This window comes from Pieris rapae, chromosome 13 (genome assembly GCF_905147795.1).
Source record: "Pieris rapae chromosome 13, ilPieRapa1.1, whole genome shotgun sequence".
In the NCBI taxonomy this organism is placed as follows: Eukaryota; Metazoa; Arthropoda; class Insecta; order Lepidoptera; family Pieridae; genus Pieris; species Pieris rapae.
Window position 1 is genome coordinate 6,821,406 of NC_059521.1, and position 21,259 is coordinate 6,842,664.

Sequence of the window (21,259 nt, forward strand, 5' to 3'; positions counted from 1 at the left end):
GATGTATGGCCGCGCGCTGGCGATTCTCCCGCTTATATTCTTTCGTAGCATTGCAAATTGCTACGGAGAAAACAGTCCTTTAATCTAGTCCGCGATCATAAATCTATGTAATTATTTCAGACGCCTGCAATTTTTTACTTTGAAGCGTTTTGTTATAATACTCTTATTTAACCTTTTTTGACTATGAGATTGACTTTTTTCCCTGCAAACAGAATATATAATCCAACATAATGACACCTATTATTTAAACCTTCAGATTCCTTCGGAACTTTATTTTCAGTTTAGACATTTTATATTACAATGATGAAGTCACAAAATAAATAAAATGAGATTAGAAATTGAATATTAGCTAATGCCGGCTTCTGGTCTCATCTAGTAATATATAAGTAGTAAAATAATGATGAACATGAACCTTGCATGCAAACCTTCTTAGGTAAACGATGAAAAAAAACCGCCATCTTATCCTGCCTAACCGAGCCTTGAGTTCTATTTTTGAAAATTCCATAACTGACGCACGATTTCAGTTTATTTTTTTAAGAGACTCTCGCCTACTCACGCAGTGCTTATAAACTCTTTGGTACACACTCCGAACACAATATCTAATTTTATAACGGCAATAATAAAGAAATAAAATCTGAGTATTAAAATTGAAATATTGATAATACCATAAAGTTACCGCTACATCACATTATTAAAGACCATAAAAAATACTTTATAATATTTTATTTGAATTCTTGTGTAATTATTTCACGTCATCTTAAATTATTTTTCACTAATCTTGTAACAAGATACGTTATATTTCATGTTATGATCTTTTATTTGCAGAACTGTTCTTTACGTAGCTTTTTCTTTGTAGAAACAGCTTTTCTATAACATAGGTCGGCAAACGACCTTACGAGACGACCAAAGATGGCAGCCGCCCATGGATGCCCCATTTAGTGGGTGCGTTGCCGGCCTTTGCGGGAGGAGTATGTAGGTACTTTTTTAAAACTGTTGGAGGTCGTATCTCCCAGCGAAGATCCCCATCGGCACTCGATTCCACAGTTCACGATATCAGCAAGCACACGAATTTATTTTGCCAGATAATTGATTTTTCTATTATTTTTAAGCATTAGGTGTTATTTCTAAAGTGTGGTTAACGTAAGAAAAATACCTTTTAATATAAGTTAATAACTAAGTTATAATAATGTACATTATTATGTACGATATGTGATGTGTTCTCTTGATTTAGCCTCCGTATGTCAAATTGAGTTTTTGACATATTGTGAGAGTATTAGAACCTTGAAATCTTAAAAATCGTAAAACGCATGTCCAACTATATAGTTGAACATGCGTTTTACGTTGTATTATAAGACTTCAACAGATTTATGATGGGTTTATGGCTATGATCGGACAAAAACCTGTGACTATAGCCCCGGGTTGAGAAATACGAGGCTTAAGCTGAAATCAATAGAAAGTGCATAATTACCTGCAAAACACTTAGATATCGTTTTGAATCCTGAGATATTAAGATCAACGCAACTAAATTAATAAGCCTCTTGCGTAAGTGTATCACAGCAGGGTGCCTCGCAAAATATTGTTTGTTTATTTGTTTTTTTATTAATACGGTTTGGATACTAAAATACTTTTACGATTTCTTTCATGACTAAACTTGTATGTAGTCAGAATCATTTCTAATTATGTTTTAAGTTATTACCGACTTCAAAAAGTAGTTACCTCAGATTTCTGTTTCGTGATCATGTGTTTCTAATAGACAAGCAGCCTTCTGTGCCTAATACTTGCCGTCTTTTTGGGTCTAAGGCGTGTCGGTTTCCACACGATGTCCTTCATTGAAAGAGCGAGTGTAAAACCAACAGTCTTTTGATACAGGCGAGTATCGAACCTACGACGCTATAAAATATAGTAAATTTTAATTCCACAAGTTTATTTAAATTTATAAAAATTCAGGTGATGGTTTATTCCATTAGGATGTTTTACAACATATAAATTTAGAATCAAAATAAAGTATAACCTGATAAAAACTTAAAGTAAAGTTAACCTTTAAAGTATAACATTTTTTTATGAAACTTTCTACCAAGATTTTTATGATATATCTATATAACATTTTATAACTTACTACGTATTGATATGTTATGGTCCTGCAAAAGATATAATATTATGGCCTACATATAAATCGGACTTCACAAAAACATCACTATAACAATGTGCGGCATAACAGATAAAGTGAATAATGATAAATTTCATAAACAATTAATTTAATTTACGATATTTTAATAATGTACTTTAACTATGTTTTTAATGAAACATACTTTCTCTGCTGGTATTCATTTACTTTATACCTCTAAATGATACACATTTAGATTAGGGTTTAAACTGGGGTTACAATAATATAAATATATTAAGGCTTAAGAGTAACGTAATCAACATTACTCCGAAGGTTTCGAAATAATAATTGTTTTAATATGGGAGACACTTGATTTGCTTGCATTTCTGTAAAGGCGAAGTAAATATATATATTAAACAAATGCAGAAATGTCTGTTCGATACTTTTACTTCTTTAAAAAGCTTTGTTTTAAGTAGTAATTGTATTCTTATTTTTAGTTACGGGGTAGCAAATACTTACAAACTTTGCCAAAAAACATTGATTAAATATATAAATTATAATATAAAATATTAATAAAGACAATCATAATTTTAATTAACATTCTGTGGTCCGTATTTGACAATATACAGTTGCTAATTGACATTTAACTTCTCTATTGACGTCATTCAAATTTCAATCAAAAATTCGACAAACCCAAACCCATAGATTCATAAATTCTTATTGTTCCCGTAATTCCTAAATTTACCTAAATATAAAGTTATATTAAATAAAAATTTCTACTTTGCCAATTTCATAAACACCTATTCAAAATGCCCCGTGGTAAGTATTCTACCATTACAAGTCTACTTCAATGTCGATCAATGTTATTTTTCAAATGTGCTTTTTTGTTTGGGTCTTAACCTGTCTAATAGATTGAATTTATTTTTAAAGGAAAGTACACTAACCACAAGGGTCGCAACCGCAAATTTACGAGCCCCGAAGAGTTAGAAGAGCAACGGAAGCAAGAAGAGCTGAAAAAGAAGTACGTATTGCAGTATAGATCGTGTGTCTTACATTTGAATGCAAGAATAGGAGTCATCATTAGCCAATGATGCAATATTAAATTTTTCCTTGACATGAACACCTTTTGTTTCTAGTAAACGTAATGATCAACCATAAGGATAGCCTTGGTTATAAAAAAATGACATGTATTTGTTTGGTACTTACTATTATACAAGACATTATTTGTATGTACCCAATTTTTGGTAAATCATATTACCATATTTTTTTATATGTTATTCATCTTAGCATCTTACAGCCAATAAAGTTTGAGACACTTTGAGCAAATATTATTTAACACCTATCAAAATGTTATGTTAGGATAGACAAGAGACAGAGTTGATTAGACAAAATATCTGCAGATACAGTGCCCATGTAAATCTCTTATATCTTGTGATACTGTGATCTTGATACTCTAAATGCAGCATATAATATCTATATCTTTTGTAAAGACATATAGCTGTTGTTTAATACTTTTTTTAGGTAATAATAACTTTTATTATAATAATTTTATTTTTTAGGTGGAGAAAGGAACATGGAGATGAAAGTACAAGTGAGGAAGAGTCTGATGGGAATAAGTCTGGGTCAGGAAGCAGTGATGAAAGTGATTCAGATGATGATGTTAGTAATTGTACTCTTATTAATGAAGCAATAAGTTTATTTTAAAATTAATCACATTATTAAATAAATGTATGCCTTTGTTTAAAAAAAAATATTAGGTTTTACATATAAACTTATGATAAAAAAAAATTATGAAACTAGGGTGACTAAATATATTGGTTAGGACAAAATAGGTATGTAGGACTATAGTCATTCAAACTCTGTTATAGAGTTGAGCATTATACTGTATTCTATTCAACAAGTTTCAAACATCCATCCATTCCATCCAAGAAGATATTGCTTATGTATATACTTCTGTATTTATCATAATAGGTGCTGGTCGATTTTATTTTGTCACTAATTCTTTGTGAATATGGTTTGCCTGCAAGAGCAGCATTATTAATTTTAAGGCCACTTGTTGCATGTAGACTTTTTGTTTAAAAGTAGAAAGGGTTTATATTGTCACCTATAGTTATAAAAGATAAAATATATTAATTATTCACAGAAAGCTATTTGCAATCATTTAGATTGTTATAAGTAATCTTCTGTAAATTGCAAACCACATTCTAAACTATTTAAATAATAAAATTATTTTTAAAGTTTGTTAATTATTTTCAGACACCTGCAAAAGCAAAGGGTGTTTCAGGGTTAATAGAAGTTGAAAACCCAAACCGTGTAGTTAAAAAGAATAAGAAACTATCCAACTTGGACAATCTTGGAGAAGGAGAGAAACCTCAGCTTTCAAGGTAAAGTTAACTTTCAGTAACAAAAACAGTTCAATTTTAGCAGACTGTCATATGTTACACTATATGTAATCCAACATGTTTGGGAATGCGTAAGACAGATTTAAGTTTTGAGGTACAAATATACAAGATAAAAACATGATATTTATTGTTTAGTGTGATCCCATACACAAAAAATTTATAGGATTTTGGCATATGGAAAAAAGCAAACATCAAAGCCAACTCTGACTGGGTTACCCTTTATCCTTCATATAAAATAAATTCCACATTAGAACAAGCAACTATAGATACAACAATAATTTTATAGTCTATTTAATATAGTTTTACTGAATAAAAATAAAAATTTTCAGTAAATTGCATTTTTAGTATAACTTTAACACACATCTTGTTACCACAATCTACTGCTAAAAAAGTTGTTTAGTTAAGTGATTTGTGTCATAGTAAGTTGTATCATTAGGGATTACCTCAGTACCAATTGGTATCATTCTCGACATAACAACATATTAATTTGGGACATTTATGGTCTTTCATTTTCAATTTCTTTAAATATGATTTATTAAATGTGAATGTTGTAATATCAAAAGTAATATAGAAAAGTTACACTGACTTCAAATAGCTGTTAGTATTAATTACCTTCAGTAAATCATGGATATATACCTAAACCTACCTAACCTAACTATTAAGATAAGGCCTAAACTGTTTTAAGATACACAATTTAAAATGTACCTGACTTGAAAAAAAGATACACCATAAATATAATTTATGGTTGAAGACCTGGAGTTAAATCTGCATCAGTTTAGCAACTTCTCAAATATTTCCTAAAATACAGTTATGAAATAATTGTTATATATTTAATCCTAAATAACAAACAAACAAGATGGTTAATGGTTCCTTTTTCAGGCGTGAACGCGAAGAAATTGAAAGGCAGCGAGCAGCAGCAGCCTATCAGAAAGCACACGCAGAGGGCAAAACAGAGCAGGCTAGAGCCGACCTCGCAAGGTTAGCCATTATTAGGCAGCAGAGGGAAGAGGCCGCCAAGAGACGCGAAGCGGAAAAGAAGGCTAAGGATGAAACTCCAAAGAAAAGGTATGTAATAATATGAGGTTTAAACTGCTTTGTTTACATTAATAAATATAAGTAACTATTTTTACTCACAGTTATGTGAAAGATGTATGAATAAGTGTAGAAAGATTCATAATTGCCTTCAATTCTCGTCATTAAAATGATGACAATACATGAACATATAGTATTGTATCAGTATTGCTCCGTTGCTTAATCAAATATTTTCAGATTCTTGGGGTTTTTTTTCTATATAATGGCAGAAGTTATATCTTTATGCCAGTTTCAAGAAAAATTTTTGGGGTTTAAAATTACACAACTTCAAAGATTCTTAATAAATAATTGTCGAAGTAAATAAATTAAATAGAGCAGTGTTGGCTTCAGCGTCCGAATCTCATACCTGAGGTTGTAGGTTCGATCCCCGATATTTAACATTTGCTCGAACGGTGAAGGAGAGCATCGTGAGGAAACCGACATGTCTTAGACCCAAAAAGTCGACGTGTGTCAGGCACTGGAGGCTGATCGCCTATTAGATTTAAAAAACATGATCATGAAAAAGATGGAGAAATCTGAGGCCAAGACCTAAAGAGGTTGTAGCGCTACTGATTTATTTTATTAAATAAATTAAATGATAAACACAAAGAAAAAGGTTGTACTTATCTTAAGCTACCCTAGATAGCGCTAATAGTAATATTTTATGAATTATCTCTCATTGCCCATTATTTGCAGGTAAAGCATGTCCTGGAGTTGAAACTACATCAGTTAATCGACGTCTCAAGAATGACTTCCTAAAATATATATTGTAACATGATTTTATATCTCAGACAAATTGTGTTCATAATTTTTAATGCCTAATTTTATTTACTTAAAGCCAACTATTCAGAATAACAGTTTCTTTATTTATTAGATGAATTAATGCAAGTTAATCAATTGAATTAGTAAAACTTTTTAACAATACCTAAAAAGTATTTTGTTGAAATTCCATAAAAACAAGTTAACAAAATGATGCCGGAGTGACACAAGCAGAGTTTTGTCTGACTGAGTACACGATTAACTGCTTAAATTCATTTATTAAAATATGTCTGTTGAAATACACTTGTATCGGGTTACTGATTACATTTATAGTAATTAAACAAATATATATTATAAACAGTTACATATACACTAGTATATTCAATATTTGCTGTAATACTAAATGGTAATTGCTTCTCATAAAAAATGGCGGTAAATAACAAATCACAATACAATTTCTTTATATTCATTGTCTTAGTCAACAGTATTGGTGAAGCTTATGGTAGTTGTGATTTAAATACATACTTCTCTCTTCGGACGGTAGCTCATGTCTGGTCAGCAAGGAATCCTTTGGAGTGGAATATTTGTTTCCACCGGTTTCTGTCCAGTGCCTCTCTTATTATAGGATACAGTATTGAGGACGATGGTCCATTCACTTCATCGGTACATGTGATTGGTGATGATGGTGGTCACTTGATCCTTTGCTTTCTGTATTACCAACCACAATTAGTATCTCCAACTTCTCATTGCCTCTGCGCACAAACATACTTAGAGAAAATTTATGCAATTAATAATGCAAGCAAGAAGTTTTATGCTAATTGTTTAAAATTATTTTTAATTGTATAATCAAGATAAAATGAAAAGTAAAAAGTGAAAAAAAAGGCTAGTAAAGTATGTAATCATCCATACGGGCCTTTATTCTTACAACCGATTAGTCTGACCGTGTCTACGCCAGCTCAACGTTGTGTGTGATTTGTGAGAACAGTTTCTACTCGGTATACTATATGTTTAATGTATAGAAAAGGTCCTGTTTTCTTGAGATTTGCAAAGGGAGTGACTAGACGTATTCTCTATTAATTATGCCATACAACTATTAAGTAATGAATATAATAATTGTTTATAATTTCCTCAAACAGCGTACAGGTTAAGTTTGGGAATATAAATTTGTTCTATCTGTATGCTAGCGAATTTTATTTATTCTCACAGATTGTGTCATCTTTCTAGCTCTAATTACTGTTAGATAGTCTCACTAGACAATTTTTATATGGAAATGTATCTATTTAATAAAGTTTCGGAAATTATTTGTTTTTTTTATTAACCAATAACCCGTGCCGGAACTCGGTAACCATCTTACTTGGGTGAATACGTGGATTGCCTTTAACAGTAATTGGAGACGGACATATGTCAAGTTTACTAATGTTATGTATAGATGGCGCTTTTTTATTAATTATGTGATTTAATTAACTAATAGTTACGGTATTTAACTGTAAAACCCGCTGAGTGAGGCTGTATTGTGCCAATTATTAAATTAAGTATTGGTTGCATCCAGGGCCTGACTAATAGTTGCATCATTGGAATTGCTGTTGTGAGTTACAGCGCACCGAGACTATTTGCCCAACAAGATATACTGACTGCCGCATGTTATATATACCCATTTATATCTCTTATTTTCAACATGCTTAACACACTAAGACATTTTTAGGATGGCAATCTCTACACACTGATCCAATAACACTGAATATAATGTTCACCACTTTAGCAAGTTGCTATAGTTTACAAAATATTTAAATTATCTGCAGGCATTGTCTATTCTTCATATTTTTATATTAGTTATTAGATTTACTAATGGAAATGAAATATATTGAAATAAAATGATAGTTCGGAAAAGAACTATCATTTTATTTCAAAACAAACATGTATCTTCTTTATGTAAGAATTAAAGTTAGTAAGGATACTAATATATGTAATAAAATATCCATGACATTCGTATTCTAAAGCCGAGTCTTTAGGGATAAGTCATCTGATCCATGACGATTTATCTTCAATGAAACCGAACTAGACGTAACGGCCCTTTGATTCATTGCTAAGCTGAAATCTTAAAGTTGCCTCATAAATCTTGAATTCACCACATTTGGCCTTGCAGATCAACTTCTTATTGAGGTCACAGTATAAGGACGTCTTTATTTACCTATAATAAAATTAAATAAATCAGTGGCGCTCCAACCTTTTACGTCTTGGCCTCAGATTTCTAATTTGTTTCATTTTTAAATCTAACAGGCAAGTAGGTGATCAGCCTCCAGTGCCTGACACACGTCGTCGACTTTTTTGGTCTAAGACATGTCGGTTTCCTCACGATGTTTTCCTTCACCGTTCGAGCAAATGTTAAACGTTGGAGCAGTGTTGGCCTAGTGGCTTCAGCGTGCGACTCTCGTACCTGAGGTCGTAGGTTCGATTCCCGGCTGTGCACCAATGGACTTTCTTTCTATGTGCGCATTTAACATTTACTTTATTTACTTAATAAATTGATACTTTTTGTCTTATTGAAGGGAAGCAATAACAACGGAGCACAAACTCCACGAAAATTTTAATATACCTCATACAGCAAATTAGTTAGTGTTTTTTTTTAATTCTCACCTTTTTTATATTTCCAACTTGCCTCATAAACATGAGATATGTACATATTTCGTGGTGTACCTGACGGGTACAAACACGCCGTTGATTTAAAGGCAATAAATGAAAATATACAATTAAATATCTACTTCAAAAGACGAATTTCTATTTTTATAGATTATTTTAAATCTGTTGTGGAATAATAGATTTGACATCGTATTTATACAACAGCTAAATAAATGCAATTTCGAATATTCTAGCTCTTCAATGTGGGTTCAGTGCACAGAGGCCGTAAATTCTTATTACATCGCAACTCTGCCCGCAGCATACATTCAACCCACGCTAATTATATGCATTTACCTCTTCCTGAATTTGGGTTAAAATTTGGAAGATACGAATAATTCCAACTTTACGACTTAGCTATCTATGATAATTTTATGCGGACAAATGAAGAAAAATTGGTCTCCAATGTTATGCGGCTGATTCAGGTTTAGTAGGTTTCCTATTAAATTTCTACAAAATATTTGTGTTATATGTCTAAATTATTGATTGGCAGAATAGAGTGGAATGTTTTTTATCAGAGACTGATCGATGGTTCTGATCGCCCAAGGTTATTTATCGGGATGCGACCTCTTTTTTTATTTTTTTTTGCAAATTCAATAGTTTCTAAAAAAATACATTCTATGTACATTAGCCCTGTAAGTTTTTGCTGGCAGAGTATGGAGAGCAAGTAATTTTTAATTATTTTTAGTGCTGAAAAAGATCTTTGCAGCTGCAGTTGGTAACACTCTAGTTGGTATCTTTTTCGAGTTTTTGACAGATTTTTTGTACCGTCGATTCTTCATATAATTTGAATACTAAAATCTCCCTTCTGCTTGTAGATCTAGTTCACACTTCATTGTTTTGTCTCTGTCTAGTTGAAATATGCAGGGGATGGTGTCTAGGATCTAGCGAAGACGCGATTTCAGCGCGCCCCCCTAGATCGTCGCGCCCTAGGCTGCTTAGTTAGCCTAAGGGTTACTCAGGCCCTGTTTTTTATGATAAACATTAACCACCCTTTAGTGATACTTTAATATGAAACTATTATTTATTTTATATAATATTTTTGTCATATGCTTTACTTGTTTTCTTAACGAAATGAATACTTTTGGCAGAATGAATCAATTTTAGCCCAGTCATATTAGGGCTTTCACCTCGGAATGAAAGATAATAAGCTGCAAATTGGTATAAACCTTTGTTTTGTCATTCTAAATGTTGTCTCAAAAGTCACAATCGTTATCGTGTCCGCGTCTCAAGATATTCAAGGTCAAAGGTCACAAAAATCGGTTTTTCGCGAATATCTGGCTTCCTATCGGTTAAATGAGATTTGCATTTATTATAAAAGTTGTAGGCTATAAAATTCCCTACAACTTTTGTTTAAACTTTTTTTTCATACGACCAACCGTTTTGAAGGTAGAGCGCGAAGTGCACATCGTACAGTCATATACGGCCTAATGCAAGGTCAAGCGTGAGTTATGGTTATCAGTACGTTATAAAGTCAATTATTTACAATAATTATAATTATTAAACAATGCCTATTATTTATGTACTAACTATTAATTATTTATATTTAATTAAAGTAAGTAACTTGATTATTTATATATAATTATTCATATTTAACTATTTAAGTATAAAATATTATTAATTCTGGATTATATATTTTAGTTTTATTTTAAGTTAAAATGATAGTAAGAGTATATATTTTACACATATTTATATTTATTATTAAATACGGCATAATATACATTTATCAAAATGTGAGTTCAAATATCAAAAGTATCTTTGTTGATTTTAATTGTAATGAAATTGGAAATGGAAGCTAATTATCTTCTTCTTCTTCGTCTTCTTCTTCTTCTTGTCGCTCAAAAATGTTCGATTCATTGTCATCATCCTCATTATCTGTCATGTTCATCTCCAAACCTTCCAGAATATCGGGATCATATGTATTTTCTTCATCGGGATTACTTGGATACAGTGAAGCGTTGAGGCAAGCTTGTCCGTTGCACTGGCCGCAAGCTAAAGAACATTGTAGCCCTGATTTTCTGCATCCACAGCGGGAACCACAACCATTTTTGCAATTGCAAAATATTACGTTTAGTAGTTCGGCTGGTGCTGGAGGTAATAACGTTCGTATGGGCTCCAGGATTTCATTTTCAAGCATCCAGCCCCATTCTTGAGGTTCTAAGTCCTTCCCTAACCACGTTTGAATCTGGTAGTAGACACGTTTTATGTGTTGATGAGCTGCTACACTTGTTGGTGGAAGTGTTGACAGTTGTACAGGTTTATGACTGTACGATGTGCACTTCGCGCTCTACCTTCAAAACGGTTGGTCGTATGAAAAAAAAGTTTAAACAAAAGTTGTAGGGAATTTTATAGCCTACAACTTTTATAATAAATGCAAATCTCATTTAACCGATAGGAAGCCAGATATTCGCGAAAAACCGATTTTTGTGACCTTTGACCTTGAATATCTTGAGACGCGGACACGATAACGATTGTGACTTTTGAGACAACATTCAGAATGACAAAACAAAGGTTCATACCAATTTGCAGCTTATTATCTTTCATTCCGAGGTTGACCCCTTTTCTTACCTAATATGACTGGGCTATTTATACTGATATTATTTGGAAGATGATTTTGCTTTTAAGAGACTTTTACGTACTGCTGAAATAGAAAATTGTCTGCAAGTTATTCATTAAAGTAGCGAAAATTCTAATTCAAAAGGGATAAATTTGTTAAAGTTCAAATCCCATGTCTAACTTAACACGGCTAATCCGTGCGGGTTCACCTAAATCAAAGCTAGCTGATTTATATTTTAAGCACCTTTTTGTATGTTAAATCCGAATTCACATTGGAACACACTAATAAATTTAGTTGCTAAATGCAATTTTAATTTACATAAGTTACACTATTTTCGGTAATATTCATTTCTAGTTTCTACAAATAGTGTTTCTACAGTTCTACAAATGATAGAAAGTTAATATGTCGCATATTACTGCAGTGAAAATATGTGCTCTACAAATACTGTACTGTATTCCTGTAGCAAAAATACAGTAATCGATCTAAGCAAGTTTTAGTTGAACTAAAGACGATACGATGAGATTATTACGCTATAACCCTTGTCCTAAGTTTCCTGTATATGTTTCTTAATAGTCTTTTTTTCTTTTTCTTTATTATTCAGCCTTCAGGATATTATACAGACCGCCGATTTTATGGTATAATCACTATGTTTTCACCGTACTTTGAAGTCTTAAATATAGAAAGAAAAGTCTATTGGTACAAAGCCGTGATTCAAACTCACGACGTCAATGTTGAAAGATGGCCACTTGCACCGCTTGTATAACTTCTGCTAGGATCAGATCAGAATTAAAAAGCTAGATAGCATTTTTATTTAAAGTAGTATTGGTCTACTGAAGTGCGTGATTCGAATCACTGAGGCCGAGCGTTCGGTAATCGCCTCTGCATCAATTGAATTTCGCTAGAACTCGTAAATAAAAACATCACGGGGAAAGCGCATGTGTCAAATCCAAAAATCTACGATAACTGTCAGGTGCAGAAGGGTGATCACCTACTTGCCTATTACAAGATAATATAAAACGGATGCTGTCTGAGGCCAAAGGTTATAGCACCACTGGATTTTTATTATGAATTAATTACTAATAAGATTAGAAAAAATAAATGTCTTATGTGATGGTGACTATATATTGTTTTCTTAAATATCACACCTAAAATCTATTATCTACTCAATTTTATTAATTCATATATTTCCAATTTAAACAATCGGCCTATACAATTACATTTGAATATAAAGTGAAGGTTAAGGCACTTATGGAAATGAAAAAACTTCGGAAATTTTCTCAGTTGACGAGCGACGCGACGCTTCGGTGTTGTTGGTAAAACAAATGTTTAGACAATTTGGAAAACTTTCTCTTCTTACTACATAGATAGGTTTAGAAATAGGTTCCGAAGATTTTTATTACTGTAAAAGGTAACAATTCTTTATATTTAAAGTTAATAATGAAGTTATTGCCATTTTATTTAAACACCAGGAGGCAAACGGGCAGAAGACTCCCCTGATGTTAAGTAATCCGCCCATGGAGACTCACATTTCCAAAAGGCTCGCAAGTGCTTTACCAGCCTTTAAAAATTTATAATGCGTTTTCTTGAAGAACCTTAAGTCGAATGGGTTCGTAAATATTTCACCGGTCAGCTGTACTGTATAGTAGTGGTGGTGCGCAGTTGTGAAACGACGGCAGAAAACGAAATTCCAGCCATATCCTCATGACGTCCAATGATGAAACTCAGCTGCCGGTAGAAACAACTATAATAGAACATTTTAAACTATTACTAATTTGGTAATGGTAATGTCAATATGATTTATCTTGTACCGGAAGCGGAAGACAATAATTAAAGACCTCTTTTTCATAACATGAAAGAGTTAAAAGCCGACCTGTATATCAACCCATGTCAGCAGACCATGTGTCTAGAATAATAATGTGTCTATAATTCGATAGACACGTGATTTGCTGACTTCACGTTTTCATTGGCTTTCTAAATATGTACATGTTTTAAAAAGCCAGTGAAAATTCTAATTTCCGAAGGAAATTCCAATCAAGGAAAGTCAAGGTCAGGTAATATCAAAGTAACGTTCAAGTGGACACTGGACAATGTAATATTTCCTAAACAAATCTATAACTCTTATAACTTTAGCATTTAGCTATTTTTACAATTTGCCGACAGCACGTAGAAAATATACGATTTCATTTTATGAAACGAAATACGTTTTCCACACCCCAGCCGAAAACTCTCAGGTGGTCTAATTTAATAACCATTTATAGAAGTTTCATAAAATCATTTCAAGTTATCTTGTAATATGATAGTAGGTAAAGTAAAAAAGGGGATGATAGAGGAGTGTTAATTAACTAAGAGTACGTACAAAAACACCGTAAAGCTTAGATGTTAGACTACAAAATATTAAAAAATATTCTGCTGGATATCCGTTGTCTATTTATATGTAAATTAAGTACAAAATACAATTTAATAATAAAAGAAGCAATGAAGATGGTTTGAAGATAATTAATTAAATCATGGTTGAAAATTGTAATGTTGATACCAATGTATCTACTATATTATCTAGGTAATTAAATTTATATCGTATAGTTCCTTGATAAATCAGATTAAAGGTCTGTTTAACAATGTATGGATAAAGTACCAAATATATATATGAAACACATAAGTTATTGGGAAGATAAAAGTTCCGAATAAGAAACTTCGCGTTTCACGACGAATAGCACTATCTGACAGTCGTGAAAAGCAAAAATAGGGTTTATAATACCATTAAGTAATAAATATCTTATTTGGAACTTATCCGGACATTGTGAAACAGACCCTAAGTCTTATACAAAATGTTAAACTGTTTGACAATACGCAGATTAAAAATAGTAAATTTTAAACAATATTTATATTTTACACACAATATTTCATAATAATCAAATTTTATGTTATAATTCCTCGAATCACTATACATATACGATCCAGTTGCAATTTATTACATGTATTAATAACTAATCTACACTAATTAAACCTATATATATATATATATATATATTTATATATAATAGAAAGGATGTCACGAAGTAGGAAGTCTTTGACCGGACAAAAGGATGCCTAAATATGAACTCTGTTAAGAGTTGCTGCATCTGGTACAGGAAAAGGCAAATCACAACCAACCTCCAGTAACGGAGAGGAACCAACATAAGATACAAACTGTAAAGAAATGTGTCACGCAGAAAAATCCAATCAAATGTCTCTTCTTTAAATACATTGGGACATACTCATACTGAGGGGTGTGCGCTGCGCTTAAGCTGCGAGGGAATGTAATGGAGCTTGCTGACGGTGTAGGGGAAAAAGGGGCAATGGTGGTCAGGATTCCTATTCCGAATTAGCTAAACAAATGAATATCATCTATTAAGACTCGTTAAGCGACAACCTACTTGATACGAATGTACAACATAAAAGTTGTTTGCAGTTATTTTCCGAAATGTACGTTAAAAACTATACCAGCACTGTTCATACTATATCAATATATGTTCAGTAGTATCAATTCGAATAAAATGACATGGCATAGATTTATAAAGGGACCATTAGTGCAGGGGCGATCAGTCAATAAATCATTGTTCGTCGGCATCTCTTGGTTCCATTGAATAACGATTTATCCGCTTTCAAAATAACTAAACGCTTAATGGGTCTTCCTTGAAACATGCTTGTAATCGTTTAATATAAAATGATAGATTTTTAATGAAACTGTAGGGTCAATGAGCCAAAGTACAAGATCACTTAAAGGGAACGCGGAGATTGGGAGTGCAACTCAAATGCCGACACTCAAAAAAAGACCTGCGGCGCGTATATTCACGTACTCCACTATGACCTCGAATTGGGCAACTCAGAATTGGGCTCGCAGTAGCAGACGCTTTTGATGGGGACATGAGTTAACGGAAGTAGCCACCATGCCTTCCGTACGAGGCGATGAGTTTTTGTGGTTAGCCAGGCATCACACGGAACGACACCAACAATCTCAACGTCACTTTTTAAAGTGACCCCGCCGCGTGCCTCTTAATTGACTTCCTAACATTAAAAAAGCATCTATGAGAATATTATTACAGTATTTTCTATCACACTAAATACCAGAAGAATAAGAAGAGAATATAAGAAGTTTCGATATTTACATTGTATAATATGTCACCAACTCTCTTATATAGTCGACGAATATAAAACATCTAAGTTGAGTGAGTTTAATACTCAGAAAATAAATGGTTCCTGTTTGTAAAAATATGTATAAATATAAACTACTATATAAATATAAACTGTGCGAAATAGACAAAGAAATGTTGGTTCTATGCACCATCTGAAATACATATTTTAAGTTGTAATTAGAATACTGTAAACGTAGTTTAAAAGTCGACATAAAAGGGATTATTAGGCTAAAGAAAGTTAGACCTAAAAATTAAGATCGTAAAATTTTAGAACGAAACAATAGCTTTTGTTTGAGTTAAGAATCCCCTGCCGACGGAATATTTAATTAAATTAAAAAAATATATTTTCATGGCCGTTAAAATGAAACTTACGAAATTTTTTTTTCAGAAAGATGTAGTGTACTTTTAAAATACCAAACATTATTGGCTAGTCATTTACAGAAAAGCAGTTTGATTCACTCAAACTCACACGTTCGCAAGCTCACACTGAAAGTATGTTAGCCATTTTTGTATATAACAGTGGGCAAATAGGCAAGAGTATGGCGATTGCGTTCACAAGCTCACACTGGCAAGTGTCGCGATTTTGGCCATGTCTTGCGAATGCGTTGACTTTAAGAATTGGTACGTTCTGAAAAACTCTCGAAAATTAACATGTCCAACTGAAGCCACTATCGCTTGTTAACGCTCCGCAGCAGATTTGTTTTACAATATAATTACAAAGCCATTGTTCCAGAATCTGTGCTTCGATTTTAATTTACATTTAGATCGGCACAATTTATTCACAATCCCAGTTTCACCTGCGAGACTCCATTTGTTTCCATTTCAACATGTTTTCAGTTTGATTTTAACTTGATTTCAGCTTATGTTAATGTGGAAGAACATGCTTGTTCAATAAACTGGCTAAAGCCCGTGCCCCCGTGGATTCGTATTTTAGCACGATTGTTAGTTTTTAGCCAAAATGCAACTTTTTGGCTATATTTTATATTAGCTAAAGTGTTCTTGAATTTGTAGAATTTGAAAATCAGGATTGTTATGATTTACTGGAAATAAGTTGTTATATATGTAAAATAACTTGGACTTTATTTAGCCTAAAAAAACAATACATCGGCAGGTAATGTTCTGCGAGTCGAGAGAAGGGCAAAGACATACTTGCCATAGACAACTCAAGCCAATGGAGCAAAAGGCCAATTTTCTTGTTATATTTCAACAAAATTCACGTGTAAAATCATTATGGTTTTCGATAAAATGCATAAAAAATAAGGGTTGTTGGTAGGTCGCATAACCTAGCGATCTAAGTTTAAATACATTTCTTGTTTGCATCATTATTTTCACGAAAAAAACTTTTAAATATTAGGTATCAAAATTATGAATATTGAACTGTAACAGTGTTGTGGTATTAAGCACTGCAGCAATCTCAAATGCCAAGATAGTGCTCTTTCCACACAGACTCTAAAATATTTGTTAAGCAGGTATTTTTGAAATAACGTATGTGTTACGTAATCAAACAAACGAATATGTTGAACTTAAAATCTTTTATTGTTCTTCTTATAACATTATTTACAAAATATTAGTTACATATTTAGATACTAACCCCCTTATTTATAAAAACTGAATCAGTTTCACGACACTATTTTAACTAAATCTGTCTCTTTTCAACATAGCGTGAACAATGTGACAGAAGACCGATGAATTTTGTATTGTGTGAACAGTGTAATTAAACTGATGTCTTTATAAATAAAGGGTAATTATATTGTTTAAAAAATCTTTAAACTACTAATTATATTGCAATTATAAACAAAGTTAAACGGTTCAGAAAGACAAGACAAAAAACTTTGATATGAAAAATTTACTATATAAAAATAATATACATTTCCTAAAAATTGAACGCAAAACTGACACATTTAATATGTAATTTAATGAAATTCTAATTTCTGATATCTTTTATTTATGACATTAAAATAATAACACAGTACAATAGTAAAACTTCTATTAACTAAACTCCATATGAATGAATCTTAGGTACTTTTAATCCTCATACTTTAATAAATCGCAGATAATAAATATAAGCATTTTTTGTAATGGCAAACCTGCAGACTACACAAGAGAAGTTATTGTACAGATTATAAATTCATACGTTTAAAAGCACAGATATATTTAAAACCATAAACAAGTCGTATTTTTAAACCATTGTTCGCATTCGAAAATTTTTATTACCTACCTAATGAAAAACAGTGTTATATACAAAAGAAATAATTATTAAACATTGGTACGAGGCAATCTAATAACAATACAAATTGTACATTGTGGTGAGATTTGGTATTATGTTCTTATATCTCCGTCTTATTACAACTATGTATTAACATAACTTATATACACGGCACATTAATTTTATGAAACAAAGCCTTTATTTACATGTTAAAACTATATAAGGTACGATTGGTAGTGCAATATATAGACTTGTTAATGCTATGTACGTCTATGATAAAAATTCTCAACATTATACAACTGCGTGCTAACTATTGTTAATAAAAAATAACATCACACATTTGAAATATTTTTTTACCACATTCAATTGTTTTTATCTCAAATGATTTATTGAAATTACAAATTATCTGACATTATAATTAAAAGAAAGCACACAACTAGCCGTGTAAAATTTAATAGTTTCAAGGTAAGGAAATGTATGAAAATTTAATGATATAGATATATTTTATAATGTCAATGTACAGTTTGTTATATAGGGGTAACAATAGCGAGCATGTATTTTGAATTCAAACATACATAGCATTTACAATCTTCACTACAAATAAACCAATGTATTTATAAATCATTAAGAACAATAGGGCACCAATAAATCACTTCATTCAGCGTTTCGTTCACAACACTTTTCGTTCATTCTCGTTCATTTCGTTATAAGTGCGCCAATATATCAATTTCTGAAGGCGGAACCTGACTTTCATTTAACGCTGTGGACCCAGAGACTGTCACAATGACAGGCTGAGCGTCAGTGTGAACTATTGTGACGAGGTGTTCTGGATCCTTCTCTTGTTCTTGTGGCTCTATTCTCGTTGGTTCAATGTCGTTTGTATATTTCAGGTCTGTGGTGATTGTGGGAATATTATCTGTGGCCGGTGGGTCTGTACGTGGTGTGCGATAGGACGGTGGACCGCTGTAATCAGAGCCGCACCAGCCTGCTCCCGTCGAACCTCTGTAGGGTAAATAAGACATTTTGTACTATGAGGTTACAAAAAAAATTAGAAGTTTCTGTGAAGTAATATTTTAAAAAAATAATATCTAGGAATAAATTTAATTACGCCTCATTACGACGGAGAACAGAATACTGGACTTTAATGATTGAATTTATTTGCAAATCATAAATTACTATTGGGTGGTTTTGACAGTTGAACTGAAAACACAACCTGACCTCGTTTCATAAAATTGCGGCACTAGTTGTGAGTGCTAGTAAAGTTTTATAGTTCTGATATGGAATTATAAAATAAATATGTTTAAAAAATTTTACAGCAATAATTATTATATTTAAAAAACTTACAGAATGTAAACTACGATTTTAGAGTCGATTTTTATCGCCACCTATATCTATTAAATGTGAAATATAATACGATTTTGACAATAAAGTTGATCTTTACGTCTTTGACGTTAATGCGGCAGCTATTTATTATATTTTTCCTGTGGATCATGATTGCACATTAATAAATTCAGTACCTGACTAGACTTGCTGAGTTTGACCGGTAGGTCGGAGGTGGCGACACCACTGGAGCACTTCTATCAAGGAGAAGTAACCTGAAATCATTAATAAGGGTTTAGATAATTAAAACTGAAAAATTTAGGACAAGAATATTTTTTTTTCATTATCATATGATATTATCTGTATGTATTACAACAATTTTAGGTATGAATGGGACACAAAAGACCTTGTAGATTATTGGTTTTAGTCGATGATCATGAGGCCCCGGGTTCTACAAAAGTCCCAGGTCATACTGAAAAATGCGCCATTTACTTTTTACATTTATAAAGAAAAGTGCCAATGGTATAAGGGAATGGTTTGGATGAAACCTGATTACTCCTGTGCGTTAGATGGAGACGTCGGTCCAGCACCTGCTTTCAGTGTATTGTGTCTCACATTTTAACCTTCTATGATAGATAAATTGGATTGCAGTTGTGACTATACGTACCTATACTTAGTTCTTCACTATTTCGTGAATGCAAGTATCAATAACTCTAGTTGCTCACCTCATTGAAATCGATTTTTGTTAAGTTTCTTAAGTTTTTTTTTTACTAGTAATTTGTTGTTTTGTCAAATAGTTGTTTTGTTTAATATTAGGTCTCTTCGTGTATGCTTGCCTATAAGTGCTTGTCACATTAAAAACTGTATTGTGTGATTTTTTAGCGATGTAAGTGTGCCAAGTGTTGGCAAGCTTTTTATCAATAAATAAATACCGATAAGCTGTGGCCGTAATGGATGGTAAACCTTTACCTGAGTCTATACTCTTGCATGGACGCCTGATAGGTGGGTGGAGGCGGCCGATAGTGAAACTCTGGGTACAGCATTGCGGCGTACGGATGGTGGGGTCTGGCGTAACTTGGGGGGAGACGCGGGACCAGCCGTCGACATGATGCCCTTCGGATTCCAAACAGGGCGCATGGGGCGTCACGGGCACCGAGACGCCATGCAAGACCTGCTGCTGTCACTAATACCACGCCGATACCTGGAAGTAATGTTGGTAATTTTATGTATGTGATTCAGGGTAAATTTCGGTTTAGTAGTAAGTCGATCACGTTTGTCAGGCACTGGAGGCTGATCACCTACTTGCCTATTAGATTTAAAAATGATCATGAAACAGATTCAGAAATCTGAGGCCAGGACCTAAAGAGGTTGTAGCGCCACTGATTTATTAATTATTATTATACTGCTTTACAATCGTTTATACGGCTAGCTAAAATTGAGAACTTTATCTACTCGTGTACTAAATTTGGCGCAATAATAAACAATATAATATATCAGTAGATGACAAAACCATCTTTGTTAAGCAATCTCGCTTAGAGTGTGTGTTTTAGGCCACATGTTTAAGTTTCCCAATTTCGTGGAGGCAGTTCGATTACCGATCAATCGACGGTGATGCGTGAAGTAACCAATGAGTGACGCGTACAAATTGCTTCGAAGCACAATAGATAGCTTGTCTGTAACAACATCATTTGTCCCAAACGCTAATGAAAATCCAATTAATTCGGCTCCAAAACTCATTCGAAGTTTAATTGAAAACTTCGGCAAGGGCGGACGCGACTTTGTGAATGATGTAATGAGATTTTGGCTTGGCGATTGTCATGCGTGCCGAATACTCCGTTTCACGGTTATATAGGCCATCTGTTGCAGCTGTGCTTTAATTTTCGCCATTTTAATGGAACAGGAGGCAACAGGCTCATCTGATGTTAAGTTATATCGCCCATGGACACTCAATGCCAGAATTCTCGCAACACATTGGCCTTTAAGAATTGGTACGTT

General features: G+C 32.8%; 2 protein-coding genes across 4 annotated transcripts in view; one reads left to right on the forward strand and one right to left on the reverse strand.

Annotated features, from left to right (window-relative positions):
* The first annotated feature begins 2,768 nt into the window (after positions 1–2,768).
* Positions 2,769–7,637, forward strand: LOC111004221 (28 kDa heat- and acid-stable phosphoprotein). Its single transcript, XM_022275134.2, has 6 exons — positions 2,769–2,923; positions 3,035–3,125; positions 3,664–3,763; positions 4,361–4,488; positions 5,386–5,571; positions 6,274–7,637. Exons 1-6 carry the CDS (start codon positions 2,914–2,916, stop codon positions 6,275–6,277), a joined length of 519 nt encoding a protein of 172 aa, XP_022130826.1. The 5' UTR covers positions 2,769–2,913; the 3' UTR covers positions 6,278–7,637.
* A 9,614-nt stretch (positions 7,638–17,251) lies between these two features.
* The window catches only part of LOC111004246, a 135,074-nt gene continuing 131,066 nt past the window's right edge, over positions 17,252–21,259 (reverse strand). For all 3 annotated transcript variants that reach the window (XM_022275187.2, XM_022275186.2, XM_022275185.2), the window contains exons 5-7: positions 20,234–20,465; positions 19,462–19,539; positions 17,252–18,946 (exon numbers count right to left, since the gene is read on the reverse strand). In XM_022275187.2, the coding sequence (XP_022130879.1) occupies positions 18,649–18,946; positions 19,462–19,539; positions 20,234–20,465 (608 nt within the window). In that variant the 3' untranslated portion in view covers positions 17,252–18,648. The remainder of the gene's footprint in view (positions 18,947–19,461; positions 19,540–20,233; positions 20,466–21,259) is intronic.